This window comes from Marmota monax, unplaced genomic scaffold (genome assembly GCF_021218885.2).
Source record: "Marmota monax isolate L192 unplaced genomic scaffold, Marmota_monax_Labrador192_F-V1.1 WCK01_AAM20220418_F8-fsc00125, whole genome shotgun sequence".
In the NCBI taxonomy this organism is placed as follows: Eukaryota; Metazoa; Chordata; class Mammalia; order Rodentia; family Sciuridae; genus Marmota; species Marmota monax.
Genome location: NW_026695235.1, coordinates 8484647 through 8506606, shown reverse-complemented (window position 1 = coordinate 8506606; position 21960 = coordinate 8484647). Strand labels below are relative to the sequence as shown.

Here is a 21960-nt window from a genome sequence, read left to right as displayed (position 1 = left end):
TATTTAGTAAGAGTGTTAGAGGCCAAGAGGAGTAAAATATAAAAGTAAACTTATTTGGGGAAAAGTTGCTTTAGTTATTAATACTTCTCCATCTCTACAGTTCTGAGAAGTAGACTTAATTTTTATGCCTTTCTAAAACTGAAAGAAATTCAGGAGGTGATTTTAGGAAAAAACTAGGTAGGTCTTTAATGCTTTTAGAAGTGATAACATTCTTGTGTGTAGGTTGATGAGGCAAGTACTAGTGCTGTAATTGGGCTGGGCATTATGGTGTATGCTTGTAATCTCAGCAGCTGGGGAGTTTGCGAATTTGAGGCAGGAGGATTGCAAGTTCAAAGCCAGCCTCAGGAAGTTAGTGAGGCCCTAAGCAACTTAGTGAAACTCTTGTCTCAAAATAAAATATAAAAAGGCTTGATTCACATCCACTGATGTGGCTCAGTGGTTAAGTGCCCCTGGATTTGATCCCTAGCACCCTTCCCCGCCCTCCAAAAGTAATCATTAGATGGTGATGCTAAGCAATAATTCTGAATGGTGAAGCTTCTTTGGTTTCTCAATGCATCTTGTCCCCTTCTTTTGCAACATGCTTTGTTCTCTTCCCCTTGGCAGAATTTGCGGAGGATGACTCCAACAGAGCTTGTAAGCATGGAACACTTATATGAATTTCATCCTCCAGTTTGGATAACTGACACCACACTTCGAAAGTCTCCCTTCGTTCCTCAGATGGGTGATGAGGTGAGAATAATAAAATTTAAAAATGTGAATACAGAACATAAAATTTCTATTGCTCTTTAGCTCTCTGCTAATTTTTAAATGTATACTTCTCTTTTGTAGGTAATCTATTTTCGACAGGGTCATGAAGCTTATATTGAAGCTGTCAGAAGAAATAACATCTATGAACTCAACCCTAATAAGGAGCCATGGAGAAAAATGGATCTTAGGGTAAGTTGATGGTATTATTAAATTGCTAATTTAATACACAGTTAAATTTTTATAAATCTACTTAAAAACCTATGGAAGCATACTTCTCTCTCCTTTAAAGCTTTTCTGCTCTTCTGCTCTTGCTTGCCAAGTCTTAAGACCCAGGGAATTGGGCTCGGTTATGCACACCCGTGATCTCAGCTTCCAGGGAGGTCGAGGAAGGAGGATTCACTGCTGCCAGCCAGGGTAACTTAGATTGTCTCAAAATAAAAAAGGCTGATGTTGTAGCTTAGTGGTCCCCCTCCCCTCACTTTAAAAAAGTCGAAGTGCAGGGTGGGGCTGAAAGGTCCTGCCTCACAAGTATGATACAGTGGGTTGAATCCTCAGCACCAAATAAAATAAAAAAATAGAGAGATCCTTTATAACAATAACAACAACACAACAACAACAAAGAATTAAAGTTACAGTGTACAAACGTTAAATACAATAATGTAGAGTCTCTCAGAAGGGCAGTGTGTGGCATTATTTGTATTAAAAATACTTGTACTCAACAGGTTTTAGAAAGAAGAAATGCAAGTTTCAAGGGAAGAAATAAAAGTTGGAAATTTTAACTTCATGCATAAATAAGGAAATAGCTTTCACCTTTTCAATACTTAATTAGTTATGTAATTTTTTCTTATTTTAATTAAAAAAATGCTTTATTTCAGTAAGTAGCAAAGATTTTGATTTGATAATGTATTTAAATTGCTGATAGGGTGTGTGGGATGGCCTGGGCCTTCCAGAGAGTATTTTGGCAGTAGAAATTGAAGCTGAAAGATTCTAAGACCTGTTAAATTAGTGGTTTTCCTTCTGGTAATTTAGAAAATAAGCAGAAAGATTTATAAATTTATGAAGAATGTTCCATTTCATTGTTTATAAAAATAACAAATTGGGGAGAAAAATCTACGCTACCATAGTGATTGAAGCAAGTCATGGTGCGTTTGCACATCAACTTCTTGCAGTCAAAGCTTGTAAGGTATTTGAATTTTCACAAAGGATTAAGAGGAGAATCCTAATGTTAAGTGATGTTTTGTGGTAATTTAAGTAAGATTTCATAGTTGATTACATTTCTAACGAAAAGAAAAAACATCAGAATGTTAGTGATTATCTGTGGAGCAGCCTTATGGGCATTTAAAAAATATGTTCATGTTTGATATGCAAAAACTATTATGAAGATGGCTGTTCTCACAGTTTTACTCATCATAGCAGTCCTATTCCTCCTATACATTTGGCTTTTAAATGCATATGGAGGCTTAAGTCCGTTTCACTGCATCAGTCCTCATTATTCATGGACTTGGTATTTGCAAATAACATACTTGCTATGCTATTTAGAACTCTAAAATCAATATTCATGGAGCTCTTTAGTCATTCCTGGATGTGTTAAGAGTGGCAAAAAATTTGAATTGCCTGATGAATATAACATATTCCTGGATGAGGTTGAACAAGGTAATCCTCTGCCATCTTGTTTCAGTTCTTGTGCTACAAGCACAAATCCATGTCATGGTGTGTTTACTGCCACATGTTTCTCGTGTTTTATAATTCTTTCGGGATACGGGGCAATAATTTTGCTATTTATTTATTATTATTTTTTTAAATATTTATTTTTTAGTTTTCGGTGGACACAATATCTTTATTTCATTTTTATGTGGTGGTGAGGATCGAACCCAGCGCCAGGCGAGTGTGCCACTGCTTGAGCCACATCCCCAGCCCTTGATTTTGCTATTTATAAGGTCCCCTGAGCATGGTGTTTAAGTGATGGCAGGTGTTCCTAGTGCCGGAAGACTATGGTGTAACATAGGGCGAACATATGTATTAGCCCGGTGTCATTCTGATGATGTGAGTTTTAGTGTTCCATGTGAGTTCAGTGTTGAGGAATCAACCTTGTGTGTGTGTGTAAGATATGCCTTTAAATACAAACATATAAAGTGGTACTGTGTTCAGTAGTTCACTGCAGTACGGGGTGTGTGTGTGTGTGTGTTTGAAGATCTGCCTTTAAATACAAATACATAAAAAAGTGGTGCTGTGTTCTGTAGTTCACTACAGTTTGGTGACCAGAGTTTCCTGGGAGTCTAACGTGGGCTTGCCTTTGGAACTCTGATCCAGTTTCCTTCCATTCCAGTATAAGACGCTTCATGGAATGTAACTGCTGCAAAAGAGAATTCACTGTGTTTAATACTTTGTTTGGTATAACAATCACATCTGATATTTCATTTTTCCCCATTAAAAAAAAAGAATAAAATTACATTAATGAGGTACCAGTGGTGTTTCAATACATACATACATACATACAGTGGATAACATTGAATTCAGGGTAAACATATCTGTCTCCTCAAACATTTATTATTTCTTTCTGGTGTGAACATTCAAAATGCTTTCTTCTAGCTGTCTAGCTACTGTGTAATACATCACCAGAACTTACTTCTCCTGTCTACCTAAATTGGTATCCATTTGTAAACCTTTTCCCCTTTTCTTCTGCTTCTGATAACCACTGCTGTACTCTGAACTACTATGAGATATGCCTTTTAGTTTCCACAGAAGAATTTTAACATGTAGTATGTCTCATTGTACCTTGCTTATTTCACTTAATGTCCTCCCGTTCTATATATAACTGTTGCAAATGACAGGATTTCATCCATTTTTATGACTGGATATTATTCCATTGGAATCTATATTACTTTTTCAAAAATCCATCCAGCATTGTTGAACATAGGTTGTTTCTGTTTCTTGGCTACTGTTGAATAAATAGTACGATGATAAACATAGACGTGCAGCTCTCTCTTCACTTGATTCTTCTTGTTTGGGATTTGTATCCAGTAGAATTGTGAGATCATTTGACTGCTTATGTACATTTCCACCAACAGTGTGTAAGAATTTCCTTTTCTCCATGTTGGCAAGTACTCATTATCTTTTGTTTTTTTATAATAGCTATTTTTATTGGGATGAGATGATATCTCATTACAGTTTTGGTTCATATTCCCTGATTCTTAGTTGATACTGAACATTTTTTTGTATACATATTGACCATTTGACATCTTTTGAGAAATGTCTGTTTAGGTTCATTTCCTGTCTTACTGCTGTTGAGTTTCTTAGGTATTCTGATTATTAACTTATGACAGATGGACATTTGGCAAATATTTTCATCTATTCTGCAGGTTCTCATTGCTCCCTTGATTTGTTTCCTTTGCTGTGCAGAAGCTTTATTGTTTCTAATTGTGTTTGTCTATTTTTACATCTGTTTCCTGCGCTTTGGGGGTTATCTCCTAGATGTCTTTGCCCATTCCAGTGTCCTGAAGTGTTAACCCCTGTGTTTCTTCCTAGTAGTTTCATGCCTTATATTTAAATCTTTAATCCATTTGAGTTCAATTTTTTTTTAATTGTCAGTGAGATAATCTATTTTTATTCTTCGGTATGTGAAAAACCAGTTTTCCCAGCACCGTTTATCGACAAGATTGTTTTTTCTCCAGTATAGGTTCTTTTTTTGGGGGGGGGGTTACTGGTGATTGAACTCAGAGGCACTCAACCACTGAGCCACATCCCCATCCTTATTTTGTATTTTATTAGGGACAGGGTCTCACTGAGTTGCTTAGTGCCTCAGTAAATTGCTGAGGCTGGATCCTCCTGCCTCTGCCTCCCGAGCAGCTGGGATTACAGGCATGTGGCACCATGCTGTCCCAAAGCCAGTTTTTTTTTTTTTTTTTTAATTGTCATTGGACCTTTATTTATGTGTATTCTGAGAATTGAACCCAGTGCCTCACACATGCTAGGCAGTGCTCTACCACTGAGTCACAACCTCAGCCCCCTCCAGTTTATGTTCTTAACACATTTCTTGAAGATCAGTTGGCTGGATGTGTTTTCACTTCTAGGTTCTCTATGGAATCATTGGTCTGTGTGTCTGTTTTTATACTAATACCAAGCTGCTTTGCTTATGATAGCTTTGACCTCAGGTAGTTCTTTTTTATTCTTTTTGCTCAAGAATGCTTTTGCTATTCAGAGGTTCTTTTTTTTTTTTTTGTACTGGGGATTGAACCCAGGGGCACTCAACCACTGAGCCACATCCCCTGATCATCTTGTATTTTATTTAGAGATAGGATCTCACTGGGTTGCTAGTGTTTCGATAAGTTGCTGAGGCTGGCTTTGAATTCATGATCCTGAGCCACTGGGATTACAGGTGTGCACCACCACACCCAGAGGTGGTTTTAAAAAATTAATTATATGCATTTTAGTATTTTTCCCCCTAGTTTGGTGAAAAATGTCTAGTACAAAATTTATGTTAGAAAATCTGTGTATAAGGAGAAGAAAGCCAAAAGGAAATGAGTCCTGTTAACAGTGACTGTCTTTAAATGCTAAGCTGATTGGTAATTTGTGCTTTTATTCTTGTACTTTCATGTTATATTTTCTAGAGTGACTATACTTACTTTCTAAAGTTCTTATATTTGAAATGTATAAAATATCTTGTATTGTGGATATTAGCAAAAATGATTGTAATTTATTAATTTATTTTCTCCAGAGGCAGAGATAGGTTTATTTAGGAAAACAGAGGCATGTTCAAGGGAGAATGTGGGCCATCTCCAGAGGAAGAAAGAGCTGCTTTATTTTAACCACTTTTTTTTTTAAATGTCCGTTATAGGATCAAGAATTGGTTAAAATAGTTGGAATACGATATGAGGTTGGGCCTCCTACACTCTGTTGCCTCAAACTAGCATTTATAGATCCAGCAACTGGAAGACTTACTGATAAATCATTCTCTATAAGGTATGTACTATTTTTAATGGAATTGTTTGAATTTAGGTTTCTCTATTTTGCTAATGAGCATATCCTTTCCCTTTATTGCATGATCCCTAGTAGAACCTATGGCTAGCTCAGATGGGGGTGAAGGAACCATTGGTAGTCATGTGGGTCTTTCAGCAGCTGGGCAGCAGCAGTTTTTTAAAAACAAAACAAAAAAACATTCACTTGCCCGGGTGGAGAATTCGGATCTGTCCAGAAATTGCCTTTATTCTTTGAGATAATTTTAGGATAAACCCTCTGTTATACCTACGCTGTTCATGAAAGGCACTAATCATTTAGCATTTGAACACTTAAATGTGGCTGATTTGAATTGTTTACACTGCATTTTGATCAAAGACTTGGGAGTGAAGAAAAAAAATGTAAAATATCTCTTTACATATTGTAATAGTATTTTAGGTATGTTGGGTGAAATATAATACACTATTGAAAACTCATTGCTTTTTGTTTTTACTTTTATGGCCTGGGAAAAAGTTTAAATTACATATATAGCTACTGTTATGTTTCTTTTGCACAGTGTTGCTTTCAGCTGTAATCTATTGTGTAGACAGTGTGATAATTTTTATTTCTGTTTAGATATCATGATATGCCAGATGTTATTGATTTTCTTGTATTGCGTCAATTTTATGATGAAGCAAGACAGAGAAATTGGCAGTCCTGTAAGTCTATCCTACTCAATTTTATATAGCCTCAAAGATTAATATTTCATTGTTCTACCTTTTTAGTTGTAGCACTCTTAATTATGGTATATATAAACATATGAGCTCTTGATAGAAACATAAATGACCTCCACATATATGTTGCCGAGGACTTAGTACTAACTGGTACTGATCCTGTGTAGACTTTTTTAAAGCCAATCAGTTTTTCTCCTATTTTTAAGGTTTGTTTGTGGTGTTGGGAGAAGATTATTTTTACACATTGACAGTAGATTAGACTTATTATTTCCTTTCAGACTTCTCCATAATATATTACATCTTTTTATCTTTAATGGGATACTGATATAATTATTGGTATGTTTTTAAAATAATTTATTCTAATAAATTATTTATCCTAATAAATAATTTATTCTAAATCATTTACATTATTGTCGTAGGATCTCAAATGATCCAGAGATTGAAAATAATTTCAGATTTTACACTGAAAGTGTTCTGTATGTGAAAAAATATTTTGCCTTTGCTATAATAATCTATAATAACCTAGTTTTAAATGCAGTGTCTTGAGGAAAACAGACCTTTTTAAAAATCTATTTATCTAAATATTTTTTTTAAATTGTAGATGGACACAATACCTTTATTTTATTTTTATGCGGTGCTAGAGATTGAACCCAGTGCCTCACTCATGCTAGGCAAGTGCTCTACCACTGAGCCACAACACAGCCTTAAATATAATATTTTATAGAGAAAAAATGTTAATAGATGCCTCAGACTAGATCTTTTCTCTTACAGGTGACAGGTTCCGATCTATAATTGATGATGCTTGGTGGTTTGGAACAGTGTTAAGTCAAGAGCCATATCAACCACAGTATCCTGATAGTCATTTCCAGTGTTACATTGTTAGGTTTGTATACTGATGAAATCCAACCATCTAAATATTTACTGTGGCAGGTTGTTGTATGACTAATGTATTTCTGGTTAAATATAATTTTGTCCTTTTAATATTTTTTTTTTAGTTGTCAATGGACTTTTTAAAAAAATAATTATTGGTATGTTTTTAAAATCATTTATTCTAATTTGTTATACATGATGGCAGAATGCAGTTCATTTCATATTACACATATAAGAGCATAATTTTCAAATCACTGTACAAACAGTATTTTCACAGCACTTGTGTCTTCATACATGTACTTAGAGTAATGGTGTGTAACTCATTCCACCATCATTCCTGTCAGTGGACTTTTATTTATTTACATGCACTGCTGAGAATCACCCAGGGCCTCACACATGCTAGGCAAGTGCTCTACCACTGAGCCACAATCCTAGCCCCGTTCTTAAGTCTTTATCAATCTGACCTCCAAAATGTCTCTGACGGGCACCTGTTTGTTTCCAATAAAATTCCTGTTGGTTTAGGTTCTGCTTACTTCCCTGAGACAGTTTCTGTAGCCACCTGATATTTTCTTTTTACCTAATATTGTCAGTTAAATATGTTCAGAAATACATATAATTAATCTTCTTAAAAACATCTTTGCATTTCAATTGTCTGTGGCATGAAGACTGTTCGGTTGTGGTACCAAGTTTATCCTGTGAATCCTGACTCTGATTTATCCTTTACTTAATTCTGGGTATGGGCCACAGAGGATATCTGGATTTCTTAAACCTGACATACTTTTTTACTCTATTCATAATGTGTCCTTCTACAAAATTTCATGTTAGTATTTAAAATCTTTTTGATGCAGTGTGGTTAATTTTCATATTTTGTATTCTTTTGGTTACTTTATAACAGTTGTTATTATGTAATCAGTTTGTTTTCATTAAAAGGCTAACCAGAGTTTTGTTATTTTTTAAACAGGTGGGACAATACTGAAATTGAAAAATTAAGCCCATGGGACATGGAACCAATTCCTGATAATGGTATATATATAAATGAAAACATTTTCATTATCTTTATATTGTTTGCAATTTATCTTGCCGTTGCACATACTAGATAGAGCATGACTATATTTTTTTGTAAGTATGTTCAAATTATCACTCAAAACATAGTACTAAGACAATAGAATTAACATATATCTCTCTCATTCTTTTTTAAAAACACATTGATGAACCTTTATTTTATTCATTTATTTATATGTGGTGCTGAGAATAGAACCCAGTGCCTCGCACATCTAGGCAAGTGCTTTACCACTGAGCCACCACTGCAGCCCCTCTCTCATTCAGTCTTGATCTCGGATTCCAGCTTGACTCTTGGTAGCCTGCTATCGCTGCATACACCACCATGCTTTAAACTCTTCGAGACTTCTTTCATGTGTCCTCCACTTCCTTTTCTTCATTCTTATTCTGTCAAGTGAAAGATCAGAGTTGATTTCCCTGTGTCTTCTGCTTTCCCTCTACCTTCCTATGGATTGTGTGTTCTTTGTGAAAGCTTGCCCTTCCTCCAGAGTGTGCTGTTCCACAACTGCCACCTTTTGAAGGACCTGGTATTTATTCTTAGCTCATTTCCTTTAGTAATTTTAATTTCCTTCTTCATTTCTCTTTTCAGGTTTGACTATGTCTCTTGTACTTTTCATTTGGCTTTATTGAACATTTAAGCTGGTGAATTTTTTCTTTCTTGCTTAATCTTTTGAAAGGGGTGCTGTATTTCTCTTACCTAATGTTCACTACTAAGCTTTCTTTTATCATTAGTGTTTACTAAACTTGGGGGGTGGGGAATAAAAAGGCTTGTCTTTCCATCCCGGGAGTGGTGGTGCACACCTGTAATCCCAGCAAGTCTGGGGCCAAGGCAAGAGATTGTTGGTTTAACAACCACAAAAAACCAACACACCTGTCCTTCTGTAACCCATTGCTTGGAGATGCATGAACTCTTTCCTCCATGAGATTCTTGCTGTTTCTGTCCCCGGGCCAACCCTTTTCCTTTGTGCTTTTATTCTACTATATCTCCATCAACCTTTGTCCACTTTATTTTGGAAATATGGAGTTTTTCAAATAGTTTTTTCTAATAACTGCACTGTTGAAGATACCAGTGACTTTAGATTTTCTTTTGAGCTTAGTAACTTAAAAATGGTGCTTAGTTGAAGACATAATGTGTGAGCATATAGTAGACAAGTAAGACCAGCCTTTTTGGGGCAGTACTAGGGATTGAACCCAAGGGCACTTTACCACAGAGCTGCATTGCAGTCCTTTTCATTTTTTAAAAATTTGATATAGGATCTTGCTGAGTTGCTGAGGCTTGCCTCAAACTTTGTGATCCTTTTACCACAGCCTCTCACATCGGTGGGATTATAGGTAATGTGCTAATGAACCCTGCAAACCCAACCTCTTTTGATTTCTTACTCTGCTAAGAACTTCATCTTATCAACTGACTTAATCTTACTCTGAGGTTGATGCTTTATTTTACAGAGGTAATTAAGGCAGAATCTCGTGCGCCACCCCTGTTGGCATCTTCCCTATGACCCCCAAATTGATCTTGGGCCTCACTCGTGCTGGGCAAGCACTCTACCACTGTGCTACATGCCCAGCCCATGGCTCAGTTTTACATAACTTGCCTAAAGTCAAACATCTAGGAAGGGTAAGAACTTGGATTCTTACTCACACTATCTGGCTCTAATTTGTACTTTTAACTGCTGTTTGTTTGCAGCTGCTACATTTTTTTTTTTTTTTAAGCTTGCATTATTAAGGATATTTGTGTGCACAATTTATATAATGCAAACATTTCTCTTTTCAAGTAGTTTTCCATAAATATTAAAATATCAGTACTAGTTTTTCTACATTTTAAAAATCATTAGATTTTCACATCATTTAAAAGAAAAATAAAACCAAGCTACCATACTGATATTTAGGCAAAAATATTTTTTCAGTAAAAATGTAGAAATATTTTTATTTATATATTACAGTGAATCAATATGAAGTCAGAATTCACTATTACTCATTCCTAAAAATTTTATATATCTTCCTCAGAATAATTGGTTTCTGTGTAAGCTTTAGATGCCTAATGTATTAGTTTTCTCAGTGTGCTACAGAGTTTAGAGATTCTGCTGGAATATTCCAAAAGTCAAATGCAGAATCTCTCTGATCAGCAGTGTCTCCAATTACTACAACATTGTCACTTCTTAGAATATATGTCCTAGTACCAGTGTTCTACTCCCTGTGAAGAGCTCAGTGAATACTTATTCATGGCTTTCATCCAAAATCAAATTAATGATCTGGTCAAAGCCTTTCAGTGTTCCCACAATCATTCTCCCATCAGAAGTAATAACAGCAACAGTGCAGTTGATGTAGTTCTCCACAGTGGGCGTCATGCTACTTGGCCCAAAGGTTGCCGGCAATGAAGTAGTGCAGTTGACGGAGATAAAGGCTTGGCTGCTTCATTTTAAAGGATATTACAGATCAGTGAAAACACTCCATAACTTCTATAAAAAACTCCCATGTATAAATGAGGCCAATATGCATTTAGAATTGTCAAAAGACATGAGCAGGCAAAAAAACAAGGAGCATATGAACACCTCACATATCAATATTGTTATGGAAATGCCTAATAAAATGACAAAGTATCATTTCCATTTAAAGAATTATGGATTATAAATTTATCTCAGATACGAAGGTTGCAAGTTGGAGGCCATCTGGGCAACTTAGACCCCATGTCAAAATAAAAAGAGCTGGTTGTGAATTCAGTAGTAAAGCACCCCTGCTTTCAATCTCTAGAATCCCGCCCCCCCAAAAAAAAGCTTTTCACTTTATTGCACTTTAAAAAACTGTTCATTTAAAAAAAATTCATTATAAAATATTACAAAAATTGGGCAGAAAATTTCTTGATACCTGGATTTCCCATCTTACGTAGTCAACATGTAGAATGAATTATTGTTCATCAATAAGAAGAAATACCTTGGTTTTTATAAATACCATTCACCAACAAAGTGGAGCATACCTTCATGGAATAATGGCCGACTCCACAACTAGAACAAGGAAAGTACAAGGTGAGACTTAGAATACCTCCTTGTGTCAGAAAGTAAAGAAATGCTCAAAAACGACAAAACAATGATCAAAAGACATAGGAGCCAATTTGAAGGGGCTCCAAATGGTCAAATATAATAACATAAAAGAGTGTAGCCGCTAAATATTAAGTTATGTTACTTTATGAAAATTTGAGACATTCTAGTATAAATACATAGAAGGTTTTACTAAAAACCAGGAAATTATCTACTTGGTGCTACCATGTGATCTATAGAGTTTATTTAAATTTTATTTTTGTTTCACTGTCTTTTTACATGTTGGATTTAATTGTCATGTCAGTTCCCTTTTATGAGATCCCTTATTCTTCCACCATCTTACATGACCTTGATGTCTTTGAAGAGTACTGAGTAATTTTAAGAACATCCCTTAGTTCAGTTTAGTCTGATTCTGTTTAATGAAATCCAGCTTTTGGATCTTTAGCAAAAGTTTCAGACAAGTGATAGTATCCTTTTTATTTTTAGTGCATTATTTTGGGAGGCACGTTCTATCTGTTGTATGATTGGATGAGCTAGCTTTAACAATTGATTTAGGTTATGTCTGTAAGGTTTGTAATTAATGTCTCCTGGGGATATATTTATGTGCTATAAACAAGGTATTCTCATCCTTCATCCACTCCCTAATTTTAGCATCCATTATTGATTCTTGCCTGAAGTAATTATGATGGTCTTTGCCAAGCAGTGATTTTGTTTTCATTATTTCTTTTACATAATAGTAGTTGAAATTCTAAGATACATCTTCTCCTTCCTTGTTTATTTATACTAGTATATAGTTTTTTTTTTTTTTTAAATAAGTTTTATTCAGTTGCTGTCCTTTATTTAGGTCGTTACCACACTGTAAGAGTTTTGACCATTGGGTGACCCTTCAAGTTGGCTCCAATGTCTTTTGACCTTTGTTTTTGAGCATTTTTTTACTTTCTGACACAGGTGTTTAAGAATCAAAACATACTTTCCTTGTTCTAGCTGTGGAGTAGCTATTATTCCATGAAGCCGTGGTTCATTTTATTGGAGAATGGTATTTAGAAGCCAAGATACTACATTTTGTTGATATTCAAATAACATTCATTGTATGGACATACCACAATTTTATTTATCCATTCTTCAGCTGAAGAAATCTGGGTTGTTTCTACTTTGGGTTATAAATAAGTTGCTATAAATATCATGTAAAAGTTCTTATGACTCCTGGGAATGGCATTACTGAGTCATGTGGCATTTAACCTTTTGATGAACTGCCAAGATGTTTTCCAAAGCAGTTGTGCCATCTTATATTCCCAACAGTAGTATATGTGGTTCCAATTTCTCTACATCCTGGGCAGTCCTTTTTTCCTCCTTTCCTTAAATTCCTTCAATTTCCCTTCCTAATGAGTATGAGGTGTTACTACAGTCTTGACTTGCATTTCTTTGATGTCTAAAGATACTGCTATCCTTATGTTTGCTTGTTGGTCATTTCTGTTATTCATTACTTTTTTTCAGGTCATGGTTTCTTCTGTTTCTTTTATATAGTGTCTGTGGGATTTATTTATTTTTTCCCTACTGTGTTGTCTTTTTACTGTTTATTTTGGATAGTTTCTATTGCTGTATCTTCAAGTTTACAAATGTTTTCTTATTTTATTGCCATCCCATATAGTTTGCATGTCATATTATTTTCATCTCTGGAAGTTGGACTTTGGTGATTCTCCCCCCCATACTTTCCAGATACTATTTTTTTCCTATGAACATGAAAAATATCACAGTGTTCATGTTTATTCTTTATCATGTTTATTTTTGACAGTCCCTGTTGGTTAAAGCAGATTGTAAAATATCATAATGGATATTTCCTGATTATTTTTTATGCCTTATAATTTTTTAATTTGATCCCAAACATTTTGAATTTTACATTGTTAGGTTGAGTGTTTTTGTATTCCTAAAAATATACTTTGTTCTCTGACAGTTTTGTTGAAAAAATTTTCATACTTACATTTGTTAGGTGAGATTGGAGCAGTGCTCTACCTGGAACTAATTATTTCCCACTACTGACCTGGCTCTGTTACGTAGTCAGTCCATGGTTCTGAATCCTGAAGTTTTCTAGTCTAGCTTGTGAGAAACAGGTGTGGTTTCTGGCCATTTTGAGCATTTTGAGTGCCTTGTCTCATTATTTCTTATTCTTTCATTTGTTTCTTTTTATGTCCCTGTCCCCTCCCCGCCTTTCCCCTCTATGCATACACAGGCTGATCACTAGTAAAAGGAACACTTGTCATGGAGCCCTTTGCAGCTCTGTCCTCACCAAGCTGTAAGCTGTGTTCTGTGAACTCTCAGTTCTGTCTGTTGGCTACAGATACTCCTCTGGCCCTACCTTCATTCTTGCTCCTTGTACCATGGCCTGGTTCTTCTCCCTAGGCAAGATGGTGTGTTGTAGGGCTTACCTCCTTTGTTTTATTTTCTGTGATATTCCTGTCCTTTGTCTAATGTTCTTTGTCTTGAAAACCATTGTTTTAATAACTTGGGTTTTTGTTTTGTTTTAGCATGTATGATATATGCAGTCCTTGTTATGTCATTTTCCAGAAACAAACTAAAAACATCGTAGCTAACTCCTGAGCACCTGCTCCATTTGGAGCATTGTGCTGAATAAGACTGTGAGGTAGTAACTTTTTGCTATCCCCGTTTAGCAAGTGGGTAAATCAGGACAAAAGTTAAACACTTGACCAGTATCGTGGTTTTTGGGTAGTTTAGATGTGTTTCAAATTCAGATTCTGGCTTTGGTAAATCAGTGTTTTTTGAGCACTTTGTTTCTTGCTCATATAGCCTCTTTACCTTTCTTTTTGAATAGATAAAATATTGAATAGGTAAAATATTATTTCCTTTTGAATAGATAAAATATTATTCTGGAATAGATTGTAAAATACAAAAATTTTGGTCTAGAGCACTGGAATATCCTTTCTATCCTGTTTCTTAGTCCTGCAGAAAATAGAAACAAATAATTTTTCTTTGTAATAGGAATTATTTATAAATTTTGCGTCCCATCATTACACTAGTAAGAAAATATAAAAGTTCTCATAGATCAAAACTTTGAAGTGAAGAATATTAACAAAAAATGAAGCAACTGGTGCTGTACAAAATGTGTTTGTAGGGATTTTAACTGATGTGTTTCTAGAAGACCTCCTATAACATTCTGCCTACTGTGTGGTTTGAAAGCCACTGTCCCAGAGACCCTGCCTGCAGTGCTCTGAGTAACTCTAGTGATTGCACCCAGTAGAGGGTGCTCCTTGGCTGTGATGGAACCCGTGTTTAGTAAGCTGACTAGAAGTTTAAAAAAAAAATCAAAAAACAAAAACAACAACACCCTTTCTGCTTCATTTGTATTCCTTTAAATTAAGAAATTTAGCCATTTGTCATATTGAAATTGTTTTACCCTATTTGCCTTTTAAAAAATTCATTCATTGTTTAACATTTAAGATGAATTGGATGTTTGTTTATACCTTTTTTTTGTCTTGTTTTTGAAAATCACATTTCGACTAAGCTTTTTTTTTAAAAGATTTATTTATTTATGTATTTATTTAATGTGGTGCTGAGGATCGAACCCAGGGCCTCGCACATGCTAGGCACGCACTCTAGCTTGAGCCACAACCCCAGCCCCTTGACTAAGTTTTGAAACTTAATGTTTCTGTTTTCAGTGATCTCTAGGTTAGTTTCTCCCTGAAGAAAGACTGAGACTGTGATGGTAGCCCTCTATTTTAAATTTTACTAGGGTGGGTAGGTTGTACTTATACAGCTTTCTTGTCTCAATAAGTTTTAAAAAGTTGAACTAGTTTTAAAAATTTTTATGGGTGCATAATAGCTATAAATGTATTTTAATTATAAATGAATGAGTATAATTTGTACTAGTTATGCCCTCAGTACTTACCCTTTGCACTCTGTTTTTGACTGTGGAAGTAATCTGATTTATGAACTTTGAAAATTGAATTCAATATGGCATGCGTACTTTTTTTTTGGATGATTTCTAACCCCCACCCCTTTCTCTTTTAAATGGGTTTCATAGTTGATCCACCTGAAGAATTAGGAGCAAGTATTTCAGTCACAGCAGATGAGCTAGAGAAATTGCTGTATAAACCACAAGATGGAGAATGGGGTCAGAAATCGAGAGATGAAGAATGTGACCGGATTATTAGTGGTATAGATCAACTTTTGAATCTTGGTAAGTTTTTTGTGGGGTGGTAGTTTCCTTTTCAAGTTGTTCATAAAAATGTTTCAAAATAGTAACCTAACCAAAGTTATGTTCTTAAACTAGTTTCTGTTGTTCTTAAACTTGTTGGTTTGTAGAAAAATATTATTTAGAGGTAATGGACTTCATAATAAAACTCGTCTGCCTTCCCTAACAGATATAGCAGCAGCTTTTGCAGGCCCAGTTGATCTGTGTACATATCCGAAGTACTGCACTGTAATAGCTTATCCAACTGATCTTTACACAATCCGAATGAGACTTGTTAATCGATTTTACAGGTTAGTTGAAAATTACTTTAAAAAGTCTTTTGGGGCTGGGGACATGGCTCAAGAGGTAACACGCTCGCCTGGCATGCGCAGGGCGCTGGGTTCCATCCTCAGCACCACATAAAAATTAAATAAAGATGTTGTGTCCACCGAAAACTAAAAAATAAATATTAAATCTCTCTCTCTCTCTCTCTCTCTCTCTCTCTCTGTCTCTCTCTGTCTCTCTCTGTCTCTCTCTGTCTCTCCCTCCCTCCCCCCCTCTATCTCTCTCTCCCTCCCCCTCCCTCCCCCCCTCCCCCTCCCTCCCCCTCCCTCCCCCTCCCTCCCCCCTCCCCCCTCCCCCCTCCCCCTCCCTCTCCCCCCCCCTTAAAAAAAAAAGAAGGTCTTTAGCCACAGTGAGGTTAAGATAAAAGATAGTGGATAGTTGACGATGACTTGTTTGGTTAGTTTTGGGAGCTGATTAACATGATTTTGTTTCATTCTCCTCTTTGACTAAGAGATTGCCTTTGGACAGCTGTGGGTAGAGCCAGGCATTAGATGAAACACCACGTTTCCTTCAATCATCAGTTGTGTTTTTATTAGAAATAGTTAAGTAGCTAGATATTGTATATTTAAATTCCTACTTGACTGCTTCATTTAAAAATGTAGTCATTAGACTTTGATCTTTGAAGCATTTATCTTTGACTTGTAGAACATGATAATTGTAAGATTTTCTCTTTATCATGATTTTTATAGCAATTGATGATATTTTATTTTTTTTTATTCCAAAAATCTTCTTTTGAGAAATTACCATTGCACAAAAGTCGTCTTGAGCCCACTGTGTGTGTGTGTGTGTGTGTGTGTATGTATGTATGTATGTATTTATTTATTTCTGTAGTCATATACTGGAATGTGGTTTCAGACGAGTCAGAAACCACTTTAGCCAGTTTATAGTGAAACCAAGGCTGTCAGTGTTCTTTAACACATTTTCTGCATTGACTTTTAACAGCTTCAAAAGGTAACTAGGCATTGTGAAAAGAGGTTGCTGTGTTGGTTTTCTGTCTGTGATTAAATGGTCTGTTAGGATTTTGATCCTTAAATTACTTTCAATATATTGTCCAATATAATTCCTTATGACAGCGATCAAATTGGTAATATTAGAAGGTTATTCATTATAAATTTTCATTTAATGATTTCATTAATATGCCATATTAATTTAATATGCTAATTTTTAAAAACTGGATTTTTGTCTTCATTTTCTAAGCCCTAAATTGACTATTTTATTTTGAAGGAGGCTATCTGCATTAATTTGGGAAGTCCGATATATAGAACATAATGCCAGAACATTTAATGAACCTGAAAGTGTGATTGCAAGATCAGCTAAGAAGATAACTGACCAACTTTTAAAATTTATTAAGTAAGTGATCTCATATGTTGTGTAAAAGTAATTGCAGGGTATGATCTTGTAACCATCTCGTTTTTAACTTTTTAAAGGTCTGAAATATTCTTCTCTAGTGTTTTGTTTTAGATGACATTTCTTCATATATTCATTATAATTTCAGTAAAGGAACAAGAAATGGAACAGTTTTTTTTTTTTTTTTTTACTTTTTATATTGCAGAGATACCATATACCCTTCATCTAGTATGTCTTTGTTAACATTTTACTCAATTATGGTATGCTTATAAAATATTAAAGTTAACCATGGTACAATAGTATTGATAAAATGTAGAATTTACTTGGATTTTACTTATTTTTACACCAATATTCTTGTTAAGTTTTCACGAGCCAACTTGGACTCCCCATTACATTGTGTTTTCTTACTTTTCTGCCTGTTCCTCATTCTTCCCTTTTCTCTCATGATCTCATCATTTTTATAAATGTTCATTACTTACTTTAATACTTACAGTATACTTAATTTGTTGTTTTTTTTTTAATGATTAGTTTGGATTACGTCCTATGAAAGTATTTGTACATATGTGAATATTCCATACATTTTATTCCACTGGGAAGTCAGTTTGGAATGAAAGAATGAAAAGTGAAATAGACATTGAGACTCAGGTTCTAATGTTTTCCTGTGCATTCTTTCATACATTGGACAAACAAGTCAGTATCATTGTTCTTATGATTTAAATCATAAATTATAATTCTTCATGTAGCTATGACAATACTTTCTAAGAATCAGATATTGGAGAAAATAATTTATAGACAGTGTCATCATTTTCAACATCTAGCTAAATGCTAGAGGATAATGGACTGCTTTCAGTTTCCTTTGGTTAATTGTGTCCTGAGTCTTGGGCACCCAGACTCATGTAACTCTTCTCAGGATCACCTTTACTGCTTAAGGAAAATCACATACCCATTTTTATCATCTTTATACCTAGACCTAACCATACTTTAACATCTGTTCTTCTGACTCCCCCCCGCCCAAGCTATTATATTGTTTTATTTTCTACTTCCTCTTTCCTTAGCTTTGATCTCAAATCACCTATATGTATTCCTGTACTGTATGAATATCTCTAGTGCTGATACTTAGAAAAACTCATCTATGCAGTCAGCCAAGTGAGGCCATGCATATGTTGTTTCTGGATTACCAGCTTAATTTACGTACACATTTAAATGGAAAAAGAGAAACAATTCTAAATTAGGATTTAAAGATGGCCAGTTTTTCCCCCCACAGAGGATTGGGTCAAAATCTGGTATTATTATTGTTGAAATTAGGTATAAATAAGTTGGGGACCTGTTTTTATTTTAATATATAGTGTGAAACTATATTTGCATACCATTAATATGAATTTCTTTTCTTTCTTTCTTTTTTTTTTTTAAAGGAATCAAGACTGTACAAACATCTCAGAACTATCTAACACATCTGAAAATGATGAGCAAAATGCTGAGGATTTGGTATGAAGTGTGTTAATTTTACAATTGCTTTTATTAATTTCAAATGATAATTTAAAAATGAGGAAAGTAGAAGATGTTGGTTACCCTAATATTGATTTTTTTCCTGTATTTCAATAAACTATGAATGTAGGGCATTTGATTAAAATTTTTAAAATTATCATCTAGTGGATTAGTTGATGTAATTTTGTTAGCCAATGAGTGATATACAAGACAAAATATTTCCCTTTCCAAATTTTAGCTAGTTAAAGGTATATTGTTAAAAATACCTTGGGGGCCAGGGATGTAGCTCAGTTGGTAGAGTGCTTGCCTCGAATGCACAGGGTCGGTCATAGGTGCAATCCCCAGCACCACCAAAAAACCAACCAACCAACCAACCAAACAAAAAACCTTGAAAGTCTTTTTGTTGTTGTTGTTTTTATAAGACCATTATCTAAGCATTGAGTTTAATCATAATTAAAAACCAATGGCCTGCTCAAGAGTGCCTGTATGTCGCTTCCCCAAAGTGGTAGGACATAGCAACAAATAGCAACAGTGGGTGTACTTTCACTTCATAATATATTTCAGTTTTGGAATGGAGTTGCAGAAAGGATGTTGTTCTGTAAAGCTATTATAATGTTAATTTTACACAAACTCTTATTATGGTTTACTGTAACATAATAAAAACGGATGTACTAATAAGTGATTTAGGGAATAAGAAAACTCATGAAACGCAAAATGCAGGAACTATAGGAAGCTATGTGTTTCTGGGTAGAGATAAAAATGCAAAGGTGAAGCTGCTTTGTGCATTTGTTGGTTAGGAAATGCAATAAAGTGACGTTTTACTGCAGTGTTTGTATATTTTTAATTAGAATCAAAAACACTTAGGGTGCTCTGATTTTGTTTCTAGGATGATAGTGATCTTCCTAAAACATCTGCTGGACGAAGGAGAGTAAGTTACTCTTTGTGATTGACTTTTTGTGGTGTTCTTTGTTTAAAATCGAATTTTTGCCTTCAGATTTTAGGTTTTGTCTTTCAAAAGTTGTAGTTAGGAAATGTTTAGTGTGAGAGTTGTCATTTGAGCTGTGTTCTCAGAGTGAGATGAGGACAATCAGAAGCATGGTGGATACCTGATCAAAGGCAGAAACTGGGAAATGTGCACATTCATGGGCATGCTTACACGACATAGAGGTGGAATGCGGGCATGAGTAAGGTGACCGGATGCCCATTAGGTTAGGAGCAGATAAGGGCTATACTGAAACCCAAGGATATTATTTAAATTTAAAGCAAGGAAGTGATTGCATAGCCTAAACGGATGAGTAGAATTTGAAGGTTAAGAAGATAGGTATTAAAGGAGATGAGTTAGTTCATTTTGAGAATGTAGCATGAAGCATGGGAAGCTAGATGGTTCTTGGAATGGAAAAAGGAAGATGATGAGGCCTTTAAATTTTTTTTTTTTAAAATAATTATAGATGGACAGCATGCCTTTATTTGTTTAGTTTTTTATGCAGTGCTAAGGATGGAACCCAGTGCCTCACACATGCTAGGTGCAAGTGCTCTGCCACTGAGCCACAGCCCCAGCCTACATGATGAGGCCTTTTAAGGGAAAAATTCACCAGGATTTGGTGACTGAATCATTTTTTAAACTTCAGGATTTGTGGCAGGTGCAGTTCTACATGTCTATCATATCAGCTACTGGGAGGCTAAGCCAGTAGGCTTGTGAGTTTGAGCCCAGCATGGACAACTTGGTGAGACCCAGTCTCAAAATAAAATGAAGTTTAGTCAGGTGTGAGGCCCTGAGTTTAATCTCTAGCAACACACACACACAATCTTAATTTGTTGGGAAGGAGAGATTAAGGAAATGGAAAAGAAGGTATGAAAATAAGTTTAGGAAATTAGGTGAGTATAATTGGATGTCAATATAGCTCTTAAATTCTGCTGTGACAGGTTAATTAAAATTAGTCATTCATTAAAAAGTGATTAAAACATCTTAACCTCATCATTTTAAATTTTAAGTGCTCCTTGAATTGAAGTTTCTTTAAGTCAAATGTTACTTTGTTTTACAGTATGCTTTTTTCAAATAATTTTGAGAAGTGAGACCTGTCAGTCTCATCTGATTTGTCATTTTCATATAGTTTAATTTCTAAGTAGACTCCCAAACTTTTAGTAGCTAGTGCTTATTTTGTACTTTTTATTTACAAAATTTTATTATTTCCATTACTGAAGATTTAACCCGGGGGCACTCTGCCACTGAGCTACATCCTCAGTTTTTTTTTTTTTTTTTTTTAATTTTGAGATAGGGCCTTGTTAAATTGCTGAGGCTAGCCTTGAACTTGGAATCTTCTTGCCTGAGACCCCCAGGTCTCTGGGATTGCAGGTGTGCAGTGCACTTCTGCACCTGTTTTAAGGCAGCCACAGTTCTTATGATGCAATATAGAAAATAATAAACAGCACAATTGGATTTTTATCACAGTCATGCCATAGTGTAATGATTATTTTCCTAAGAAAATTTAGTATTATAAATGTATTTTTAGGTCCATGGTTGGAAAGTAAGGAGCAACACAGCTACCAGTTATGTTGAAAGCAACTGGAAGAAACAGTGTAAAGAACTGGTGAACTTAATTTTTCAGTGTGAAGATTCTGAACCATTTAGACAACCTGTTGATTTGGTCGAGTATCCAGTAAGTTTTCATTGGTTGAATGTTTGGGTTTTTCTTGTTTTGGGAAAGAGGGGGTTTGAATAGGGTATTTAAATTAAACCTTAAAGAGTATGAGGTCTAGGCTTTATGTTAACATTTTCTCTTATCATTAGCTGTAGAGGTACTCTTGTTTCTCATTTAAGGATTTAGACTTAGTTATCTAGTATTACATAGTAATAAGAGATCCCTGTGTGCTTATCTATTATGTTTATCTATTATCTAAGGAGGCACAGAAGCCCAAGGAAAACTTAGATAAAATTTTACTCTATACACATAGGAAAGATGACCTAAAAACAAACAAACAAATAAATAAATAAAAGATCACAACAACAAATTTACTGTAGAAAGGTTGGAAATTATAGAAGTATTAAAGTAGGACATGAAACCATCCCATGTCCTACTACGAAAATAATCTATATTTTGATCTATTTGTACCTTGTCTTTGTGTCTGGACCTTTTTTAAACAGTCATGAATTCTGAAGATGCTTCTATCCCCCAGCTCCTATCATTTTGAATATTCTTGAGATCTGATAAAGTACATCTGTGAA

The 21960-nt window shown here is 34.9% G+C and overlaps 1 protein-coding gene and 1 pseudogene across 3 annotated transcripts in view; one reads left to right on the top strand and one right to left on the bottom strand.

Moving 5' to 3' along the window:
- Positions 1–21960, top strand: part of Brwd1 (bromodomain and WD repeat domain containing 1) — a 117005-nt gene that overhangs the window by 66680 nt on the left and 28365 nt on the right. For 2 of the 3 annotated variants that reach the window (XM_046439201.2, XM_046439199.2), the window contains exons 24-35: positions 604–729; positions 829–936; positions 5582–5706; positions 6316–6398; positions 7185–7296; positions 8245–8306; positions 15411–15566; positions 15751–15871; positions 17130–17255; positions 18665–18737; positions 19624–19665; positions 21248–21394. In XM_046439201.2, coding sequence (XP_046295157.1) covers positions 604–729; positions 829–936; positions 5582–5706; positions 6316–6398; positions 7185–7296; positions 8245–8306; positions 15411–15566; positions 15751–15871; positions 17130–17255; positions 18665–18737; positions 19624–19665; positions 21248–21394 — 1281 coding nt within the window. The remainder of the gene's footprint in view (positions 1–603; positions 730–828; positions 937–5581; positions 5707–6315; positions 6399–7184; positions 7297–8244; positions 8307–15410; positions 15567–15750; positions 15872–17129; positions 17256–18664; positions 18738–19623; positions 19666–21247; positions 21395–21960) is intronic. The other variant, XM_046439200.2, reaches the window with a different exon arrangement.
- On the bottom strand, positions 10395–10687 carry LOC124089207 (U6 snRNA-associated Sm-like protein LSm8; annotated as a pseudogene).